The sequence below is a fragment of the Myxine glutinosa genome, chromosome 9 (genome assembly GCF_964187855.1).
Source record: "Myxine glutinosa chromosome 9, kmMyxGlut1.1, whole genome shotgun sequence".
In the NCBI taxonomy this organism is placed as follows: Eukaryota; Metazoa; Chordata; class Myxini; order Myxiniformes; family Myxinidae; genus Myxine; species Myxine glutinosa.
The window spans coordinates 25,900,437-25,924,833 of record NC_136269.1 but is presented as its reverse complement, the minus strand read 5'-3'; the positions used below and the strand labels follow the sequence as shown (position 1 = coordinate 25,924,833).

The following is a 24,397-nucleotide window of genomic DNA, read 5'->3' as shown; positions in this document are numbered from 1 at the left end:
TTCCCCGCTGACGGACATCTGGTAGCTTGTACCTGTTGTGCAGAATTTGAGCCTGGTGAGCAACTGCTGAAATCTATTTATCCGGGTTCTTCCCGACATCTTTGTTCTTTGTTCCTTTCACATTTCTTTCTACTTTTCACATTTCTCTTCATTCATTCTATTTCTTGCCTTTTCTTTGTTTCTCTCGTTCTTTATCTATCTGTCTAAGGAGAAGTAAATTATTGCAGAAAGTTTTCCGTAAGGCTCACTTGGCTGTGCCTGGGTGGGTTTTTAAGTTTGTGGAGTAGCTGCTGAAACCTGAATCATATCCAGGTTCCTCCTGTTGACTCCATCTTTGCTCTTTGCTTTTTTGTGTTCCTTCTAATGACTCCAATGCAGTATTCAGTCTTCCATTTGATTACCCCACACAGTATTGAGAAAAAGGACATGCAAAGAATCTTTTGATCTCTTCCTTTGCGTTTCCGAGCACAATCTATATTAGCTTTGTTCGTAAACTTTGAATAAGAGGCTGGCAACCATACTAAACTGATGGGTTAAATGGAACAATCCAGAGCAGAACCCTCTGCCAACACTTCTCAGAGCAACTGATGATTTTGCAACAATTTTTGAGAAAAAGTTGCACTCAACAGCTATTTCGGATCTGTTTGTTTAGTGCAAGGGACTAAACCCTTAGTGTTTGAGGAGCGCCTCTTGTTGAATTTTTAAATGATAATTATGACGTCATGTGTGACGTGGTACGGGCGCCATCTTGGAAAAACCGAAAAAAATTTGCACCTCTATATCTCCGAAACCGCTACATGGAATTTTTTTTTAACATGTCTCATTGTCACGTACTCTCTTGGGGAACAGCATATATTCATGATTGTGTCATCAGTGCCTTCATTATGACATCATAATTAAACATTTAGAACGCTTGATCTGATCAGTTTGAAATTTCTTGAGCATGATCGACACAAACTTAAATGGGAGAATTAAATTGATGACATCATTGGTCACGTGTTTTGGCAGCCAAATTGGATTGAACCTAAATCTACATCGTCAATAAGCCACACAAGACAGCAGCAAACTAGAACGGCACTCAGTAGAGAGCATCATACCTCCACCTGGTTGGCCATACCACTCAATGGTGAAGAATCACTTAAAAAAATTATACTAGCTGGATCCGGATCCAGATCTTCACCAAAATTGAATCGATTCTTCCTTGTCACACACACACACACACAACACACAACCTGTCCAAATCCATCCATAACTTTTTGAGATATCCTGCAATGTATTGTTTTTTGCCCTATCTCCCAATGGTGAAGAATTGAGTACCAGTTCACTGGTAATTCCCTGTTTGTCGTTGAAGGCGGCAAAAAGGGTTGGCGTCAGGAAGGGCATCCGGCCGTAAAACATTGCTTCAAAAAGGGGACCAAAAAAACAACAACTACCACGGTCCCCGAAAAGGCCAACCCCCGCTTTGCGGGGAAAAATGGCCTCTAAACGGTGGGTTTTTTTTTTTCCCCAATGGTGAAGAATCACTTAAAACATTAATTCTCATATCCGAATCCACATTCAGATCTTCACCAAAATCGAATCGAAACGTCCTCGTCAGACATCTAACATGTCCACCAAGTTTCGTCCAAATCCATCCACAACTTTTTGAGATATCCTGCTATGTGTCGTTTTTGGCCCTATCTACCAATGGTGAAGAATCACTTTAAAATTTCTAGCAGCCGGATCCGAATCCAGATCTTCACTAAAATCTAATCATTTTGTCCTTGTCGCATACACTACATCTGTGCCAAATTTCGTCCGAGTCCTTCCACAACTTTTTGAGATATCTTGTTCACAGACGGACAAACAAACGATGTAGACGTAGTACTGCGCACAAACAGACAGACAGACAAACAAACCAACTTGCCGGAATCTATTCCGGCATGTAACAAACAGACAGACAGGGGTGAAAACATAACCTCCATCCACCTTTGGTGGTGGAGGTAATAAACACCCCACAAAATACACCACATTCTATTAAATCCCATACCATACTATCACCAGTCTTTGAAAAGAATAGCTTGCAACTCCATTTATTCCATTTTCCCCAGTCGACAGGAGACCATAGTCTCTGAAGCATTCGTTATGCTGGATGACATCACAGCACTCCAGCGGGCAGCACTTCAGACCCACCATCACAGAATTGTAGTAGTCTCCATTTATCCTTTGTCTGTAATTCTATGCCATTTCTCTCCTATACAATCCTATCACCAGTCCTTGAGGGGTATATCCACGAGTATTCAACACAGGAACAATCCTCTTCCACCCCCAATAAACTTTCACGCACTGACAAAGGATATTATAGAATGACGAGATGGAAAAAGTTTTCCTTTAAAAAGAAATGAATGACATTTATGAGGCAAATTGAACATCTATTCGACTCTTAAACACAGTTAATGCCTAACCAACTGCGAAAAAAAAGATGTAAACAATCAAGAGATGTATGGGAAACAAATTGCACAACCGCAATTCATTAAAAGTGTTACAGATTCGTCACTTCCGTTGTTGTGGTTTTCATCCACTGTAAACATTTTTGATTCCATGTACTATTATTGTTGTCGTTTAAGTGAGATAGAGATTACTATTTTCAAAAGGTAAAAAAGTTAATGTTTTAAATGAAACCGGAACCAGACGACGACGAAGAGGAAGAGGAGGAAGAAGGCGGAGCGAGTGAGTCGGACAAGAAGCCGAGCTGCTTCGAGGTCTGGAGCGAACGTTGGCGAACGTGGGTCACGAATGAACTTTGGGTTTCCTGGGAAAGGGATTCTTGCGACAGGGTTGTTATCGCTGTGACAGATAAACCTGCGTGACAGGTTTTGCGGTTGATTCCGGAGAGAATCATCAGAGTGCCGTTACGCCACGAGAACGGGCCGTCGGCCATTTTTACCTCGCGCAGGATTTGCGCATTGCTCAAGGTTTTTCACTTCGCTTCAACCATTTTCACCACAAATGTTAATTTGGTGTGTGTGCAACGTGGCTTTTGAGTGGGAAATCTGCGGTTCGCAGAGTGGGAGCCGTGGAACGTCCATACCCGAGGGTGTGATTTCCCAGTCGCCTTGAGGGCGCCTTTGCGCAGCTTTGGCCGCGTGACTGTGACTGTCATCTGAACGGGATTCTGTTCTCGATTAGACATCGTTCTGACGATTACTGGAGCGGATCGACTTTGGCTTGATGCCGGAATAGAGACATTGGGGAATGTTCTTCTTTTCGCTCAATTGGAGCACAGCGAGTTATATTGTACGAACCTGATGGTACCATCATAGGAAATATATTGTTACGGTTTTTAGAACCTTCACTAGTAAATTTTAGTAAATGTTCCCCTGTAAATATCCTCATCAATTGGCTTTTTAAAGATTGCACCCTAGTTAGTCCATGTACAACACGTAGCGAACCATAGGACCTCTCTCTCTAGTTATTTCATTATTATGTGTTTCAGTTAAGGATCTGTTCCCAATAGTTGAATCTGCGTTGCATTAATCAAATAAGATAGGCCCCTTTCAATTTCCCCAATCGCCTCACCCACGTCTCCACAAAGCAACGGTCGAGCAGCGTTCGCTGCTCCTTGCCTTGATGCGGTTGTTGGCCCGACCGCCATTAGCCATGCGGTCAAGCCGAGGAAGTAGGGGGCGGAGCCGCCAGAACAAGGTGTGGCACGTCGACTCGTCATCGGAGGTGGAGTCAGCAAGCCCTTACCGACCAACCAGCGCCGCGGTGAGCCAACCGGTAGGCGTGTCATCAGAGCCGGCGGCTCGATTCCAACACGAGCAATAAAAGCGGCTACGAGGGACTGCTTGGCCAGTTGATGAGAGGGTTCAAGAGTTGCTTGAGAGAGACGTGATCCGGCAGATGAGGGAGGTACCAGGCGAGCATACCGCTGGATCGTGAGGCAGAAGAGTGGGTCCGTGACGGCGACAACAATACAGTAGTCAATTGACATTGTCCGACTGTGTGTGAAACTGAATACGTGAAGCTGCCGCTGGCTGTTCGCTTCCAGCCCGGAGCGTGGACCTGGAGCGGACCTCCTTGCTGTGCCTCTACCCGAACCTTCCAGCCCTGCTGTCCCACTTGGACCCTTCTCCTTCGTCCAGTCATTCCTGCCTGCCATTCCCTTTCGTGTAAGTCTGTTTGTCTGTCTGGGGCGTTGATAATATAAGACTGCTTCAGGCTGCCCTGTGTATCTTCTTCTTCTTCTTCTTCTTCTGTATATTACTTTCATTTCCTCTTCTTCTTTGGTTTTGTACATAATAAATTACACCTGTTCCTTCTTATTCTTTGGGGTTTCCTCTCATCCGGTCGCTTTAGTGTTTTCCCTGATTGAATACCTGTGGCGCGATTTTGGCCAAACGCTCGGAGTCGGGTTAGTTCGTTGTTAATGGCTCGAGCTGCGGATTGCTAAACCGCTCGGCAAATACCATATTGTCCGTGGTTCGAGCGGTACTTGTCTCCCTGTTTTGCGGAGGGATTGGTAAAGGTATTCGGGAGAACACCTTGACCAATAACCCTGACCAATTTTAGCTGACCAATTTTACTCTGGTCAAATCTGTTTCTGGTGTTTGTTCCCCCTCCATCCCCTCCCTCACCTCAAATGGCCACACGGCTGACTCCGCACGTGAAAAAGCTGAATGCCTCAACTCTGTGTTTGCCTCTAAATCTTGTGTCCCAAACCCATCCCTCTCTGTACCCACCGTACCCAGTCGTACCCAGCTGCTCCTGGACTCTGTGTCCTTTCCTCCTGACAAGGTGGAAAAGTTTCTGTCAACCCTCAACTCTGATTCTGCAACTGGACCTGACAGCATCAGCCCACGGGTCCTAAAATCATGTTCTTCCGCTCTTTCACTCCCTCTCTCTGTTCTCTTCACCCTCTGTTTTGCTCAAGGTCATCTTCCATCTGCTTGGAAATCTGCCAACATCACCGCTTTGCACAAAAAAGGTGCAAAAACAGCTCCCAGCAACTACAGACCAATCAGCCTTCTCCCAATTATCAGCAAAGTCATGGAATCCATCATTGCTTCAGATATGCAATCTTTCCTCTTCTCCAATGGCTTGATCTCTGATCATCAATTTGGTTTCAGACCTGGACACTCCACTCTGGACATGCTGCTTCTGCTTTCTCAACAATGGATGGAGGTCCTCAATGCCAAACAGGAAATTAGAGCAGTCTCCCTTGACATATCACGTGCCTTCGATACGGTCTGGCACCCCGCTCTGCTCACCAAACTCTCCTCTTTTGGTATCCATGGAAATCTCCACGCATGGCTGGCGGACTTCCTCTCTAGTCGTAGTCAACGTGTGGCCCTGAATGGGTTTCTCTCATCTCCTCTTCCTGTTCAGGCTGGAGTTCCCCAAGGCAGTGTTCTGGGCCCTGTGCTTTTTCTGGTCTTCATCAATGATCTCTCTGACTCTCTTGAAAATCCTCTCTATCTCTTTGCTGACGACTCTACTCTCTGTCGCTCCATTTTTCATCCCTCAGATCGGCAGTCTGCAGCCTCCTCACTCTCTGCAGACCTTGACAAAATCACAGACTGGGCAAACAAGTGGAACATGTCTTTCAATCCTGACAAATCTCACACTCTTACGATGTCTCTCCGAAAAGACCGACTGGACAACCCTCCCATCCACTTTCTGAATAATCCTCTCCTAGAAGTTCTGTCACTCAAGCGTTTGGGTCTCACTATCTGCCATGATCTTTCCTGGGAAAACCACATTTCAAATCTGGCCTCCAAAGCCAGTCACCGACTGGGCTTTCATCCGCAGCTCGCCTTCACCACATACAAGGCTTTCATCCGCAGCTCAATGGAATATTGCTCTCCCCTCTGGGCTGGTGCTCCTGCCTCACACCTAGCTCGCCTTCACGCTGTTGAAACCAAAGCATTCAGAATCATTGGAATCTCCCGCGATGAAGCTAACTCCAAGGGCCTCTCACTCACTCACCGCAGGCAGGTTGGTGGTCTTTCCGTCTTCTAGCGACTCCTCTCTGGCCTTGCCCCCCCAGCTCTCTCTGGGCTCTGTTCCGCAAATATTCCTACAGGTCGCACAAGATCTGCCTGCAACCCTCTTATGGTTAAACTGCCAAAATCAAGACTCTCTGCTCACCTTCACTCCTTCATTCCTCTTTTCTCCCGCCTCTGGAACAAACTCCCTCACTCTCTTCAATCCCACTCCACCCTCCAAGTCTTTAAAACAGCTGTTCACCACCATCTCTTATCTTCCCCCATCCAAAACCTTGATCTTTTATACCCCTGCTAATTTCACCCCAATTCCACTTTTTTGAAATACCAACTTCTGTCCAGGAAGTCCTTGGTGTCCTTGTGTTTTATACTTCTCCTCCTCCCCCCCCCCCCCTTCCCATGCCTCCTCCCCCCGGGCCCTCTCCCTTCCACACATCTCCCTGCTCTCAGATGTTGTGTTTGTGTGCTTCCCCTTCTCTACCCATCTTGTCTTCCGCTCCCTCTTTTTGGGTATTTTGTTTGTCTGGTTGATTTGTTTGTGAAGTAAATGTTAGCTCTTTCACGAGCCTCGATTCAGTATACAACCCCCCCCCCCCCCCCCGGCAAAAGAGCGTTATAAATACCAGGACCAGAGACGGCCAGCTTAACAGGCCAAGGGGATTAACCCCCCCCCCCCGCCCCCCTTGCTAAGGGTAGTGCCGTCTCTGAGATCCGCAACAATATACTGGTTGTACAATTGATTACTATTGTTGTTGTACTGTTATTCTTGTGTGATCTTAATGCAATACTTGTTTGTTGGTAACAATTGGTGTGGTTTCACCATTGATCTTTGACATACAGAATAACACATCTTTCTGCCGTGACTCCTCTCGGGGCTCGGAGGTACACCGTGACCGGGGTTTGGGGAGGAGCACGTAACAAAAGCAACAAGTCATATTTATGTTTGCGAAAGCAAATGGAAAGTTGAGCATGAGCATTTTGAAGTCAGTTGTACAAGAAAGTTGTCCGTAGAAAGTATTTGATGGCTTATACCAATCTAAGCTGGGGAATACTGTAAAGGTGAATAAAGCAATACCACCCCAAAAATGTTCATTTATTTATTTATTCAAAGCCAACCCCTTCTGTAATTTGTCCTACTCACAGTTTTTGTTTTCTTAAAATAAACTTACTCGAGCGCCAAGAAGGATGGCACGGTTCCGTTCACACTCCCGCTGTTTTTCTTTGCTGTAACCCGTTATTGCAAATCTCTCAATTTCAATCTTCGCCTGTCATGGTAAAAGAGAAATACATATGAACTTATTACGTATTAAATCACCGGGTTTTACATTAATCAACAAACAGGTTGAGATAGCAAATTAAGTCGTTCACGCTATCAATTGTTTTTGTCATCAGATGTCTGCCTTTTGACGCCAACAGCAATAGGTCATTAATCCGAAGCAAGTTAAATTCAAGACAAAAAGCAACATGATCATCATACCAGAATGGAGCAATGGCATATGTGTGTACGTATGAATCATCGAGTCCTCAGAGGATTTGAATCAGGAAGCTGACACTTTCAGTGATAAATGAGGGCACCCTGAAGTTGTGCCTGTGCAACTTTCATTTGATTCAAATACGTTTTGGAAAAGAAAAATCCATGAAATGTGACATCACTTCCTCCGTGACCAAAATAGGTACACACAGGACATATATGTCCTTTATATATACATGTACTATGTCCAATAAATCTATTCAATAACTTTCATAATTAGATTTTTTTTTTTTTTATATCGAAGGGGGATAATGTACATTTTGGCCCATTCTTTATCAACATGGCAGGAATTGTCCCCAAGTTCTACATTTTATCAGTCCTTCCTTGCCACACCTGAACTCATATCCACCAACAAAGCATTTGGCCACAGCGTGATGGGAGTACTGCTCTCTCCTCTGGTCTCGCTCACCTGCCTCACACCTTGCTCAGCCTGACGCCATGGAAACCAAGGTCTTCAAGATCATTTTTGGAATCTCCCGCTATGAAGCTGAGTCTATAGGCATATCACTCCGTCATCGTAGACAGTTTGATGGTGTCTGTCTTCTACTGCCTCATTTCTGGTCTTGCACCCTCTGCTCTTTCCATGTTTTGTCCCAACCCTCCATTCCCAGGTTTCTGCAGGACACACATGATCCACCATCAACACCCTTCTGGTGAAATTCACAAAATCCAGAATCACTGCTCACCTCCACTCATTTGTACCTCTTTTTCCCCCAACTTTTCCACATTCTACAACTATTGGGAACGCCTCTTTTCAGTGGTTGTACCCCTCCCCCCCCAATGCAAGTGGGGGGGCGAAATGGTCACCATTCTTCCCTGCTCCTGGATTCATCAGGGCAGCGCAGTCATCGTCAAAGTGCCAATCCGTCCCCATGGACCAGCCCTTTTCTCTCTCTCTCTCTCTCTAACTCTGACTTTGTGAAGGTGGGGTAGACCATCCTGGATGTTTGGGATCTCCGGGTCGCTCCTGCGAGATCGATTGGCCGGCTCCGTGCCGCGTGCTTGGTCGAGAGAACTGTCTGGGGCTATGCAACAACAACTTCCACATTCTCTTCAATCTCATTCTTCCCTCCAGATCTTCATGACAGACATCTCAGATCACCCACCACCCATCCAAAGCCATGATATTTTCTACACCTGTTGCCCCTCCCCCTGCTCCATCCAACCAATCTCCTTCCAAATTTCCATTTTTTTTTTTCCCGAGAGTTTATTTCTGTATCCCTCTTATCCACCCCATGCATCTTTCCCTACCCCTCATTCATCCCCATAACCATTATTTGTCCAAGTCTGCCTCTATTTTGTTCACCATCCCTGCTGTTGGTGTTGCCCTTCTCTCTCTCCTGTTCCTTTTGTTCTGTCGCGTCCTGATCCATTAAGTGTACTTGTACTACTTCTTCCACGAGCCTTGCCTTGTATAAAAAAAAAAGAAGAGAACATATTACATGTGTTGGATTGGAAATTCCATTATAATCCCATTGCATTTATTACCTCCACCCACCGAAGGTGGACTGAGATTATGTTTTCACCCCTGTCTTTGTTTGTGTGCAGGATATCTCCAAAGTTGTGGACAGATTCAAATGAACTTTGGTGGATAGGTTGAGTGTGTGACAAGGATGAAATGATTAGGTTTTGGTGAAGATCCGCATAAGATAATTTTTTAGCGCTTCATCACCATTGAGAGATAGGGCCAAAAACGATATAGTGCACAATATCTCCGACTTGGGGATGGATTCGGACTAAACTTTGTGGACATGTTGGGTGTGTCACAAGGACGAATTGACTCAATTTTGGTGAAGATTCGGATCCGGATCCGAGAATTTTTAGAAGTGATTCTTCATCGTTAAGTGATCGGGCTAAAAACGATATATAGCACGATATCTCAAGAAGTTGTGGACGAGTTATGACAAAACTTGGATGAGTTGGTTATATGACAAGAACAAGCCGATTAAATTTAGGTTCAGGTCCAAATCCAGATCCGGCCTATCAGTGGGATACAAAATGTGAACTAATCAGCCTGTGGTGGAGGTATGCACTCTACCGAGTGCCGTTTTAGTTATTATAGATTTGCCAGCTTTGAAAGTTCCATTTTTATATATAGATCTTCATTTCATTGCAGTTAATAGAGATAGTATATTCAACGAGATAAATCCAGTCACTTCCAATATGTGGGTGTCTAGCCATTCTGCTCTCTCTATTTAATTTAGCATTGATCTTTCCATTCATTCCACACGGATATGCAGTTAGTTGTACTTTAATCCAGAAAGATTGTCTATGTTCACACAATTAAGCGACTGCCTATTCTTCCATTCATTGTTTTTTCCCTTTAACATTACTTTTTATCTTTTCAACAATTTGAACATTGAAGTTTGTGTTTGTGACAAATTCACAGGAATGAGTAATAAACAACAAGGAGCCTTGCACATTCTTGCTCAACTTAACACTTCCACATTGTTTCAGGAACGTATCACGCACGTTGCATGGCAAAATTGTGGCAGCATGTTCCAGCAATAAATCTCCAGCCTAACCCAAACTCAGGCTGGCAGGATAGCCTAGGCCCTAAAGGTATGCCCACTCACCCCTGAGCCGTTGGGCCTGGGTTTGAACCTCGACCCTGCTATGAAGTATTATCCTGATGTTTCCCAGGAAAAGAGATTAATCAGTGTGTGTGACGTTTCTCAGATGGACGTTAAACTGGGTGCTTCATGCCAGTATTACTTGGTGGACGTTAAAGACCCCACGGTGTCGTGTGCAAAGAGTAGACGAGCTATCGCCTGGACCATGAACAAATTACAAATCCTGCCCCAACTACTACTGGGAAGGCAATGGTAAATCACCTAGCATAACTCTAGCTTCGGCAGCACCGACGCTATGTAAAGAGTATGAGACCCATCATCACCTCATCAACGCAAACTCTACCCTCATGCTCATTTATCTTTACTCAGCTCTATCTAATGGTTTTTGGAAGCTTTTTGTTTTTCACAACAATTTCCCATTCACTTTACTGCTCAGAAGATGCATCTGCATAGGCTGGAAAGGTGGTCATTGTTTCAAGTAGTCATCATGAATAAAGCCAATGTTTCACATATTTATAGGAAAATAACTCCAAAACACAAACAGCACACAATTGGTTAAAAATGCAACAAATACCATTTATAACTTACCTTTGCAAAATTAAATGAACCTTGCCTTTCCGTTTTATCAGTCTTCATTCTGCCATCCTGTGAATAGATTTGGTTGATGAGTTGGTGAACTTGAATACTTGTAAAGGGATTTCACATAAAATTGATGTCACAAATTTTCAAAAAGTCCCAATTAATATAAAAATTAAAACCCAACAAAAAGTCAGGTAAGGAGGCCTAATTCAATAAGAAGTCATAAAAGTTTCAGGAAATGGTCGATTTAGTGCAGGCGGAGCTATTGAGATCTTTAAAAATATTGAATACCTTGCTTGGAATTCCTGGGAAAATTTTTTTAGAGAAAACTTAAGGCAGCAAAAATCAAATTGCAATTCAAACTAGAAAGGGCAATCAGAGATTGCAGACCCTCACCAGGACGTGTTTTCAGTGGTTTTTAAGGCTTTTGTGTTAAAACAAATATGGCAGCCGGACCACATGACCGATGACCTAATCATTTTTTTTTTTTCTCCAACAAATTTATCCCTAGATAATGCTCGACATTTCATCTTGATTGGATGAAGTTTTGTACTTGTCGAATTATGACGTCATCATGGAGGCACCTATGACATCATCATTAACAGATGTTATTCGACATGGGGAGTTCTTTAAAATGAGCCATGTCTCAATTTTTTCTATTCAGCGCTTTTGGAAAAAGAGGTGCAAAGTTTTTCGGTGTTTCCAAGATGGCGCCCATACCACGTGACCTATGACGTCATAATTATCTTTTTTTAAATTACACAGGTGGAGTCGCACCTATGGTGAAAATTTCCTGTCAATCGGAACAACGGTTGCAGAGAAAATCACATTTATTCTGTGCGGACAAACAAAAAGACAGACGAAAAAAAAACCAGACAGACAGACAAACAGACTCAAATGCAATACCCTCTCCTCAGGCGAGGGTAACAAATGCATCACAATGCCAAGAGAAAGAGCCAAAAGCAGCAAAATAAGAAAAATTGGATTCCGTTCGTCGGCGTCGGAGGAGGCGTCAACAAGATACCGTCCATAGGGTGGGTACCCTGCTAGTTATAAATAATAAGTGTCAAGTACTGATCTATTGGGTACCACATGACTTGAAAACCTCAAGCCAGACATCCTCCCACGCACAGCCAATCTGTTTCCGATCACCAAGCCAGTTTCCAATATCATTAACGATTCTACCAGCAATCTCCACTTGTGGATGGATCCTGTCATAAATTACAGCATTACAGTTGCTACTCTTCAATCTTCTGAGTGCCTTTCCTGACTTCAACAAGGTGATAAAGATAATGGCTAACATCATGCCGAGCTACTCTGTGACCTCCTTCTGTACTCCCGGATGCATGTTATCTGATCCTGGAGCTTCATCTTATGTTCGGTTTCCTGATCCTGGAGCTTCTTCTTATGTTTGGTTTCCTAACTGTTTCTTTACTTTCTCTACACCCACCTGGAACTCCTTGAAAAGTCTTTCCTATTAGGAATTCCCCTGACTGCTGTTATGTAAATGCTCAAGCAAAATACTCATTTAACTAGAAGGGCACTCGGTAGAGCGCATACCTCCACCAGGCTGAACAGTTTATGGTTTTTATGCCACTGATAGGCCGAATCTGGATTCAGACCTCAACCAAAATCGAATCGACATACCCAACCTCTCCGCCAATTGTCGTCCGAATCCTTCCACAACTTTTTGAGATATCTTGTACTTTCATCACTAACCAATCTCGTACTATCTCTCAATGGACCCACACTCATGTTGGCCTGCTCTTTCCCCACGGCCCTGCTGTTGGCATTTCCCCCTTCTCTTTCTGCTGTTCATTTTGTTATGTGGCGTCCTGATCTGCTCTGTGTTATAGCTCTTCCATGAGCCTCGACTATGTTTAAAAAACAAAAACAAAATGCATCCCGAGAATGTACCTGTCAAGATGAGGAGGTAACAGTCTGATGGAACTCAGCTAAGTGTACAGAATGACAATTGTCGGACAGGCTGAGTATGTGAAAAGTTCAACAGATTACAGAATCAAATTTGTAAGCAAACACGAAGACGGAAAACAAGACAAGGTATCCCTAACCCACCTAGCAAAAAAATTCCAAAGACAGGTGCCAATGCAAGATTCCACGAATGCATCAGGAACAGCAACAAACACAGCCCCAACAATTGCAAAAAGGACAAAAGAAAAATACAAAATTAAATATCAACAGATATACTCCGACAGATGGCAATGTACAAAAGAGCACGCACAGCTGTAAGGACGAAGGACGGGAACAGTGGTGAGTTTGAGGTGAAGGTGGGAGTGCATCAGGGGTCGGTACTAAGTCCACTACTATTTGTAGCTGTGATGGAGGTGCTGGCTCAGACCGTAAAGGAGGGTTTACCGTGGGAGTTGTTGTATGCAGATGATCTGGTGTTGATTGCGGAAAGTATGGATGGACTGAAGGAAAAGATGAACAAGTGGAAGGAATGTATGGAGACAAAAGGTCTGAAGGTGAAAATCGGAAAGACAAAGGTGATGGCAAGTGGTAAAGCATGTGGTGAGGTGGAAAGAACTGGGAAGTGGCCGTGTGCTGTGTGCAGGAAGGGTGTCGGAGTGAACTCCATTCAATGTACAATGTGTGCTGAGTGGGTTCATCAAAAATGTAGTGGTCTGAGAGGGTCATTAACCAGTGTGGCAGCTACATTCAAATGTAAGGTGTGCACAGAGGGAGCTGCAGATGGAGGAAATGTTGAGTTGGATCTTGGAGACGGCGTGAAGCTGGAAGGTGTGAAAACATTTTGCTACCTCGGAGACATGCTGAATGGAGAAGGTGGATCAGACTCGGCAACGGTTGCTCGAGTGAGATGTGCATGGAAGAAGTTTCGGGAACTGAGTGGCGTGCTGATGAGGAGGAGAGTGTCGCTGAAGCTGAAGGGAAAGGTGTATGCTGCATGTGTGAGAAGTGTTATGATTTATGGGAGCGAGACATGGGTAATGAACGTAGAGCAGCAACGAAGGCTGGAAAGGGTAGAAATGCGAATGGTTCGATGGATGTGCGGAGTATCGTTGAGAGAGAGGAAGACAAATGATGAATTGCGAAAGATGATGGGAATATTGCCTGTGATTGATGCTGTGAAGAGGAACAGGTTGAGATGGTTTGGTCATGTATTGAGGAAGGATGAAAGTGACTGGTTGAGAAGAGTGATGGAAGTTAATGTAGAAGGAAGTAGAGGACGGGGAAGACCGAGAAAGACTTGGCTAAAGATGGTGGAAGAAGAAATGCGGGCATGGGGGTTAACAAGGAGAGATGCAGAAAATAGGGCAAAATGGAGAAGATTGTCATGGGGACCGCAAGGCTAACCCCCGCTCTAGCAGGGAACATGGCCTTAAAATGCATGTTGTTGTTGTTGTTGTATACTCCGACAACTGGTAGAACGATAAAAGATCAGGAAGACAAAAAAAAAAATACAAGGAGTTGGACAGATTGGGGATAGACAAAGAAGGATCCTTGGAATGGCTAATTCCTACAAATGAACCACAGTTGGAAACTGGGTTGCATACCAGAGTGTGTACACGCACACACACAATAAAGGATTACCTCATCAAGCTGACCTGGTCGGTGAAGAAAACATGTTTTTTTCCGTTTTAATGGATCCTTGAAAACCACGACTTCAACATGACGCTTTCCAGGCTGACTACGGCCCACAACCTTGGTTCCATCTTCAAGCACGTGCAGAGCGTCAGTCTTAGGTTTCGTAGGGACATCAACGTCCATTGGAGGTGTGCAGCTCTTGGCGTTTCTCTGCTTATCCGACACCACATCCTGACTCAGAGTCCACAAATCCCAGAGATGCTTGGACATCCCGTGCCTTGAACCATCAGCAAACGATCCGAGGGTTGGAGTCTCGTCTTGGTGAAAACGATCAAATTTCTGTCCAGGATGAGAAGGCAGTCGACGTGAAGACGCATTGCCCTCTTTGTCTGCACCATGTCCATTTTCCAACTGTCTTAATTTGCTGTTTTTCATTTCTTCATGTCCACCACATTTTGGAGATTTATCATCGTGCACTCCCAGTAGTTTCTCATCTAGAAGGCAGACAACATGATCAAAACAATCTCATTGTACAAATGTGTGTATGTATATTGTATAAATGTATGTAACATTGTATAAATGCAAATGTATATATGTATCATTGTATCACGGTCATGTTTTTGTGCATTTTGCCCCAACTGCACCAGAACACGTTTTTTGTTGTTGGTGATGTTATTCATTCGTCTTATTGTTAGATGTATGCCAAAAGTAAGAACTTTAGTAATTTTCACACAATTGACCGACTTTCCAACTGCTTGGATCATCAGTTGGGCTCTGTTCTTCATAGAGGTTTCGACCCTCTCAGCCCAGAACCTCTCCAAACCAGTGGTACCACATCAGTCAATCCATGACATCAGCCATGTCCATAGTTAGTAAATCTGGCAACACAACCCCACTTTCTAACTTTTTACTTTTTTTTTTTTTTACAACGCAACCACACTTTCTAACTCTTTACTAACTTTTTACTTTTTTTTTTTACAATGCAACCACACTTTCTAACCCTAACAACTCGGCTTGTTTACCGCTTGCCAAGCAGCTTGCTTGATTCGAAGTGCTCAAGCAGGCACTCCAACAAAACGGATTGCGCGGCACTGCGTAACAACACGGCGGTCTCCATGTAAACAATGCTATCGTGGTGCTCAAGCAAATGCTGTCCGGGCCGTCGTTTTCAGTTTTACTCGATCCTCTTGTGACAACTTTCCCAAACGAATGTACATATTGTGTTAGCAGCGGCTACAAAGTACACTACTCACAATAAGTTAGGGATATTGTGGGAGTGAGTTAATTTTTTTTATAGGGGTTAGGGTTAGGGTATTGAAATCAAGAATGCTGTGTTTTGTCACACTCAATAACCACAGAATTAGGACCAACAACTTTTTTCTACATAATTAATACACAAAATCAACCACACCGAAGACCCTGCCAATATCCCTAACTTATTGTGAGTAGTGTATTTGGAAGAGGGAAGGAAAGATAAATAAATGGGGAGTCAGAAAAAGGACCCCCCCTGCAAAGTTTATCTATGGACCCTACCACTGTGCATTTTGGGGAGGGGACTGGAGGGGGTTTGCATGTTTGTAGATCTTGAAGAATTAGGACGAAAGGTAAAAGTAAAAATTAAAGTATGAAATGCACGTTTCAATAATATTATGAGTATACAATAACAGTGGTGTGCCTCTGGACATTAAATTGGTTGTAGTATCATTTTTAATCCGACTACGGTGGCCCTTTTTGCCGACATAATGAAGCACCTCTCTCATTCGCTTGCTCCACTTGTCAAGCAGCTAGGCGAGCAGCACACAGCCAAGGCAAGAGGAATGGATTTGAGGGAATGAGGGTGAGTGTTACTGGAAGAATGGGTGCATTCTCCAGGAGCTGTTGATGGTCGGAGAGCTGAGAGAGCAGGGCCAGAGGAGAGGCCACAAACGTATCTACGATGCGAGAGCAATGCTGCATACCTAATATGCTTAAATTGTCAAAACACGTCTTGATCAACGAGGGGTTTTGTTCCATTAAAAAGGTGCAAAAATCCACATTATTTGTGCACAAAACAAATAGTGTATATAGCACTGTCACGTGATGTTCGCAAAACTGTCCCGATGTCACCAATGGTAAAATATCAGCTGCATAGACAACCAAATAAACCACGTGGACGTTAAAGGGGAATGCAAACGCTCAGACCACCAAAACGCTAATCCATCCTTTGATACCCCACAAAATCAAAATGTGTCTTTTTCCAATTTGCGATTGACAAAGTCGATAATTTTGGAAATAAAGGTCGAAATCTTCTTCACGATTAGCCGTGACGTCACACCATGAAGTTAACTGCCACTTCCGTATTGTTTATGGGTTACATTGCGGTAAGATGTAACTAAAACGGATATTAATTTTCGAATTTCTTCAAATATGCTGGGTCGATGCAACCTTTGTGGTTGGAGTAACGCAAACCGTGATGGTTTCATGCTACACCAATGGCCAAAGGTACGAGGGTTTCCCATAAATTGGACAAGGTTTGTCCGAAATACCCGAGTGTCGATCGTCGCTTTGTGCTCAGAACATTTTACAGAGCACTATTATGAAACAGCAGAGACACCGAGATCCTGTGGTTATCCGCCACGATTGAGAGAGGATGCCACCCTCATGATTAAGCGGAAAAAACACCCATTGCTCTAAACGAAAATGTAAGACCATCCAGCACCACTCTCCCCTCTACCATCCCCCCCCCCCCCCCCTCCCAATAACCGCACCAACCATCACTCCACCATCCCATCCATCTCCCCCCTCCACAATCGCTTATCAACCGTCACCCGAGCTAACAATACCCATGACCATCCCAAACCTCCTCTCCACCATCCTCCCACAATTCCCTTCCACTGGGACGGGACACCAACATGGCCCAAGAAGCAGACATGACACACACACGGCATAACACAGCACAATACGACACGACATGGCACGGACGTGGCAGGCAAGGCCACGACACGGCATGACCGCAGACACAAATGGCATCCCGGGAAAATATGAAACTGGACAATACTGTAAAATACAGAACACCAGGTCAGCCTGTGAAGGTGCGACAAAGCATTTGTTACCCATTTTGGTAGACGGTGTCCGAGTGTGTCTGGGCAGTGTCCGATTGTGTCTGGGTGGTGTCCATGCATTTCATATTTATTCTGGAGTAATACAACTGATTTTTCAATTAATACAAGATCCCTGATAAACCGTCAATTAAAAGGAAAAACAAAACCCACCAATCTGTAGTGAACATGCGACCAGCGTTTTCATCTTCAGTACAAACATAACACCACCATCTATACTAACACCATCTTCATCTAAATCGCTCGCATAAGGCTCGAAATGATACGGCTCCATAATTCCCCCGAAAGCGATTCCGTCACTAACTTTTTCTCCAATCGTTTCTTCACAATCCCACTGATATGTTTCAACATACCGAGAACCTTTAGAGTTGCCAATGATGATGGAATCGGTATCAAAATCTGAGCTTGACATGCACATTTCTCTATCGTAAACCGCCATTTGAATGAAGGCGATTCATCGTGTTCATTTGATGTCACTGGCAAAATCAACTAGAACGGCACTTAGTAGAGAGCATACATACCTCCACCTGGTTGGCCATATCACTCAATGGTGAAGAATCAATTTAAAATTTTACAAGCTGGATGTGGATCCGGATCCGGATCTTCACCAAACTTGAATCGATTCTTCCTCGTCACACACACAACCTGTCCGACAAGTTTCGTCCAAATCCATAAATAACTTTTTGTGATATCCTGGTATGTATCGTTTTTGGCCCGATCTCCCAATGGTAAAGAATCACTTATTCGTCCATATCACATACACTACATCTCTGCCAAATTTCGTCCTAATTCGCCAACGACTGAGATATTTTGTTCACAAACGGACAGACAGGGGTGAAAACATAACCTCCATCCACCTTTGGTGGTGGAGGTAAAAATCGACGCTCTAGGGCTTTTTTCGATGCTTTGTGATTGGTAAAAACAATTCAAAACAAATTTTCCCTTCAAATTTGACTGTGATTAATGATTTTCAATACTTTTCAGAAAAAAAAATGCGTTTTTGGGCTCCAATTTAATGCTTTGGTTAATCTACTATAAATGGATGAGCTGTGTGTGAGGCATGATTTTTGTTTTTGTGGAGTTCTGCTAGAGCTGATGTGGAATGAGATATGCAAAAATGATTGTCATGACCGAGTTTATTAGGCTAATTAACCACAAATAATCCAGAAGAATTCCCACGTTTTAAACGCACGCCATATTAAGGTGTATCGAGCAGCTTAATAGGTCCTTCCACAGCATGGCATTCTAATTTCAAGATAAATAACAAAAAAATGATGACATTGTAACAAAACATACATTAATTAATACCAATAATATTAACAACAATATACAATACTGCAGCATAATTTGGAATTTTGGCAATAATAATAATACAAAAAGTCAGGAGACGACGATGGTTCACGAGCGAGCGGTATTCAATGACAAAGGACGGACTATAACCGAAACAGGCTCGGACAGGCCAGGCCCGGAAATGGCAAAAAGGAAGGTTACTGACCTTGAAATGATAGAAAATAATGTATAATCAGTTATGAGGTTAGTTAGCTACACAATAGTGAAAATTCGGTTCGATTCCGACAACTTTGAAACTTTGACCTTTGTGACCTTCAACGGTCAAAGGTCGAGGATTCTGAAATTTGTTGGAAAATTTGTATTTCATGATGTATGTGATAATATAAGATCATGTACGACTTTTCACCCTATCAGGAAGCGAACAATGTAATAAAACCATCAAAAATCGACTTTTCTAAATTTCGTGACCTTGTGACCTTGACCTTGGGGCGAAAATGAAAAATCGAGCTCCGTAGGGCTAGACACATGGCATTGGCCTAACCAAATACCGAAACCCCTGTCAGATTCCACCAAACCCCTCGGAGAAGATGTAGCTTGAAATAGATTACCCCCTAAAAATACATCTTTTTCGGGCGTTGCTCCGCCCACAATGGGCGCAATACGCCCACTCTCGGCAGGACACAACTAGATCATGACATCAACATCCCACCCACGTTTCATCAAGATCGGATGATATCATCGGGTAGTTTGCACACACACACACACACACACACACACACACACACACACACACACACACACACACACACACACACACACACACACACACACACACACACACACACACACACACACACACACACACACACACACACACACACACACACACACACACACACACACACACAATATAGTGGTGACTTGATAACTCGTGAACCAATAACGAATGTATAATTCCCACCCTCGTCCAAATGTGGCGAAAGGCAAGCCGACACTCAAGCAGTCCAGCAGGCAGGTATGCTGCAAGATCTTGAAGACCAATGAAAATTTGGTCCATTAGACCAACGGGCCATTTCATACACTATTTCATCAATAGTGTATGAAAAATAAAAGTTAACGATTTACATTTGATTTGAAGACACGTGACGACTGCACTGTAACAACGACATTCAGGATTGATTCAAATAAAAGATATATATTTATATCAATTAAACTGCGACGAGGAACACCTAAGGTATAGATCACGAATGGAATAAGAATTGTACTCAGTACTGTTCAGAAGGATTAATATTAAAACATTGACGAATGAATTACGCACTGTACTTGTAGAGCGAATCTCGCAGATATTTCAAATTCATTCTTTCTTCCTTCTCCAGCACTTTTGTTTGTCTGTCATTTGCGTCTTCAAGATGGCTCGCCATTTCCTTTATAAATTAGACTTAACAAGCTCAAAGCCGTTCCGCGATGAAAACGCCGCCACGGGAATTAGTTATTTAATATTAATAATTCCTCGATTTGTACGACGACGCTTTAAACTTCATTATTTTACTTTCCGTGTTTATAATTAACAAAAGATAGATGTATAATCTAGCGTTAACACAAATATAAATTACACCGTACGATTCGCAACTGAGGGAAAAAGTACGTCAAACAAAGCTCTAAAGCGAACTATGCTGCCATGGCCATGGTGAATGGACGGATATTGGAATTTGGTTCTTCCTTCCCCATCACAAACATCTCCCCATCCCTCCTCCCCCATCACAAACATCTCCCCATCCCTCCTCCCCCGTTCTAGACTCGGCCCCCGTTCCAGACTCCTCCCTATCATCCTCCTCTGACTCCTCCCTACCCTCTCCTCTCAGACTCCTCCCCCGTTCCAGACTCCTCCCTATCACCCTCCTCTGACACCTCCCTATCCTCTCCTCTCAGACTCCTCCCCCGTTCCAGACTTCTCCCTGTCACCCTCCTCTGACTCCTCCCTATCCTCTCCTCTCAGACTCCTCCCCCGTTGCAGACTCCTCCCCCGTTCCAGACTCCTTCCCCGTTCCAGACTCCTCCTCTCAGATTCCTCCCCCGTTCAAGACTCCTCCCTAGCCTCCTCCACTAAGTCCTCTTCCTCTTCCTCTTCCTCGCAATGGCTTCGCTCCCTCGTACCACAGATCCATTCCATCCTACCGCTTTTTATTTTCTCAACCTTACCAACAGTGTAATGAATACTGCGGTGTAATGAACCCATAGATTTACAACACCTGTACAGTATATTCAATATCCTCCGCATGAGAGGTTCGGATCATGCCTCTTCTTCTTCTCCAATTGACAAAATTCCCACGTTCTTGTGGAGTTGGCCATGGGACGTTTTTGGCCCTCGTCTTTCACGAACTGGCTGGCCAGGCCTGACATTGGCATAAGTAGTTAAGGCGGGAATTTGGCACTAGCAAGCTGCTTGGTAACTATGAACACCCCTCAGATGATGCCTCTTCCACAGTATTCATTATGGAGATCGGTTGGTTCGGTTCGGCTTACGCTTACCGGAAATTATATGCCGGTTCAACAATAAGCACCCTTACCTCTACAAAATGGTATTAAATTTGTTAAACAAACGAGGCAAAATATATAATGTCTGTCAGAACCTGACGGTGCCCTTTTTTCCGCCTATATGATCTGAGTGGCGTATATAGAGCATCGCGGATCTGAAAACGCCCATTCATATTTAAAAAAGTAGAAGATTCCTGTTTGGTGTTTCCAAGAACAGTGTCTGGGTTCCGGATGTCGTTTGCTTTCCACTATGGCACTCGGGTAGGTGGTGACTGGTGTACAACAGAGAATGTTACAATTGTCTAGTTTCCTTGCTATTATATTTATAAAACCTTTGGATTTTTTTCTTGCACCGTAATTATTTATCATCGTATCGGCTGAACCATTGTGTCGACAAGTTCTTGCGCGATCGCTTCCTTAGCAACGAGATTCGCGACCTGAGAGGATTTATTTATTTTATTTTAAATCCCACATCATTTGATTCCCTTATTGCGCCGTTTGTTTGTTATAGCTCTCTTGATCTCACAAAAATATTCCTCTGAAAATGCGCGTTATTTGATCGTTTAATAAATATACCCGAACCCACACTGGCAGTTGGCTCCATATAAATAAAGTCCTGTAGCGAGCGACCCATGCGTCCCCCAAGCGAGACCAGCAGCAGAATCTCCTTGCTCCAGCCGGTGACGTCACCGGCGGACAACCTCGGCGCCGGCGCCGGGGTGGCTGGTCACGTGACCACGAAAGCGTGCCGCGCGTGCGGTTATAATCCTTTGCACCTGTCGGTCACGTGACCACCGAAACACGCCTCGCCTGAGAGGCGTGACTTTCGGTTTTGGTTATGCTTTCTGGTTTGGATATATATGCAGCCCGATAAACGGGCTTTTCAGAGTTCCCGAGTTGGTTTTTTACAATAAACATCTTCTCGGACGAGTTTGTGTCTTGCCCGTCACTTCGTCCGTCTCAAGCAAGAGCCCTGCTCTTCACTGGTGACCCCCAATTTACGACGCGCGATGGACACCGCAGTGTCCCTCAAACTGCCCACCTTCTGGGAAGCACATGCCGCCGTCTGGTTCGCGCAGGCGGCCTCCCAGTTCGCCCTGCGTGGCATAACGGAGGACGCCACTCGATACCATTACGTGGTCGCCGCGCTTGGCTCCGCGACCGCCGCCTGCTGCCTGAGCTTCCTCCAGAACCCGCCCGCTGACGGCAAGTACGACGCCATCAAGGCACTTCTGCTGGGCGCTTTCGCCCTCTCCCCGGCTGAGCGCGCACGACGCCTGCTCGACCTGCCTGAGCTCGGCGATACGCGCCCGTCCGAACGCATGGATTACATGCTCGCGTTGCTCGGTGAGCACCCCTCGGATTTCCTGTTTCAGGAGCTCTTTCTTCGCCAGCTCCCGGCCCAGGTACGGGTCGCCCTGGCAGGTACGACCATCGTGAACCCCCGCGACCTCGCCAAGGAGGCCGACAAGATCGCTTCGGCAAGCCAGCTCGCCGGAGCGGCGAGCCAGCTCATCGGGGTGGCGGCCGGGAGCATTCCCGCCCACCCGCCCGACGCCCGCGATGCAGTTTCCTTCCCGGAGGCCGCCGGGCCGGCGCGACTGGCAGCGGCGACGCCGCGTCGCCCGGGCCCGACGCGTCGACCAGAGCCCCCGCCGGACCCGGCCTGGTGTTATTTCCACGCCAGGTTCGGGCGGCAGGCCCGATCATGTCGACCCCCGTGCACGTTCGGCAAGTCGGGAAACGGGCGAGCCGGTGTTCCCTACAAGCAATGAACGCCGGCCGTTCCCAAAACCTGCTGTTCATCGCGGACCGAGCGTCGGGGTGGCGCTTCCTCTGCGACACCGGCGCTCAGCTGAGCGTCATTCCCGCTTCGGCGGAGGACAGGCGGGCCGCCGTTTGCGGCCCCCCCTTGGTCGTGGCCAACGGCTCCGCCAGCCGCACCTTCGGCCCACGCACCGTCGCCCTCCGCTTCGGCAGCCAGCTCTTTCACTGGGAGTTCATGACGGCAGACGTCCCCATGGCTTTGCTCGGGGCCGATTTCCTGTGCGCCCACGGGCTGCTGGTCGACGTGAAACGCCGGCGTCTCGTCAACGCCGAAACTTTCAGCTCCCTGGCATGCGCCTTGAGCCGTGCCGCGCCCACCGAGTTTTCCTGCACCTTCCCATTGGCGGGCGACTTCGCACGCCTCCTTGCGGAGTTCCCGGCCCTCACACGACCGACGTTTTCGGCCATCGCGGTGCGCCACGGCATCGAGCATCACATCCCCACTATGGGCCCGCCGGTGTACGCCCGGACTCGCCGTCTCGACCCCGCCAAACTTACCGTCGCCAAGGCCGAGTTCATGGCGCTGGAGCGCCTCGGCATCGTGCGGTGCTCCGACAGCACCTGGGCCTCGCCGCTGCACATCGTACCGAAGCCGGGGGGCGGATGGCAGCCATGCGGCGACTACCGCCGCCTCAACGATGCCACTACCACGCCAACGCCACGACGCCACGGACAGGTACCCCGTCCGGCACATCCAGGATTTTTCCGCCCGGTTGGCGGGGCGGACCATTTTTTCAAAAGTGGACCTGATTCGGGGGTACCACCAGGTGCCCGTCCGCCCGGCCGACATCCCGAAGACGGCCGTGATTACACCTTTCGGCTTCTTTGAATTCCTCCGGATGCCCTTCGGCCTCAAAAACGCGGCGCAGGCATTCCATCGCCTGATGGACGGCGTGCTGCGCGACTTGCCGTTCCTCTATACCTACCTGGACGACATTCTCGTCGCCAGCACGTCCAGAGCCGAGCACCTCCTCCACCTCCGGACGCTGTTCGGCCGCCTCAGCGAGCACGGATTGATCATCAACCCGGCCAAATGTCACTTCGGTGCGGCGACGATCGACTTTTTGGGCCACCGCATCACCCGGACCGGCGCCGTGCCGCTACCGGCCAAAGTCGAAGCCATCGCCGCTTTCCAGCGCCCCCGCTCCGTCAACGCGCTGCAGAAGTTCCTCGGGATGGTGAACTTTTATCACCGCTTCGTGCCCCGAGCTGCGCAACTCATGCGGCCCTTGTACGCCGCCCTCCGCGGCCAGCCGGCAAAGTGCGACGTCGTCTGTTCCACGGACATGGACGCTGCTTTCACCGGCGCGAAACGGGCCCTCGCCAACGCCACGCTGCTGGCCCACCCGGTACCCCAGGCTCCCATCGCCCTCACCACGGACGCCTCCGACTACGCCGTGGGCGCGGTCC

The 24,397-nt window shown here is 46.1% G+C and overlaps 1 protein-coding gene across 2 annotated transcripts in view; it reads right to left on the bottom strand.

Annotated features, from left to right (window-relative positions):
* The window catches only part of FSAF1 (40S small subunit processome assembly factor 1), a 65,105-nt gene extending 44,750 nt beyond the window's left edge, over nt 1-20,355 (bottom strand). Inside the window, exons 1-4 of one of the 2 annotated variants that reach the window (XM_068129413.2) lie at nt 19,944-20,355; nt 14,244-14,731; nt 10,680-10,736; nt 7,157-7,252 (exon numbers count right to left, since the gene is read on the bottom strand). In XM_068129413.2, the coding sequence (XP_067985514.2) occupies nt 7,157-7,252; nt 10,680-10,736; nt 14,244-14,731; nt 19,944-20,046 (744 nt within the window). In that variant the 5' untranslated portion in view covers nt 20,047-20,355. Of the gene's footprint in view, nt 1-7,156; nt 7,253-10,679; nt 10,737-14,243; nt 14,732-19,586; nt 19,891-19,943 lie in introns of those variants that run through there. The other variant, XM_068129414.2, reaches the window with a different exon arrangement.
* Nucleotides 20,356-24,397: the final 4,042 nt, after the last annotated feature.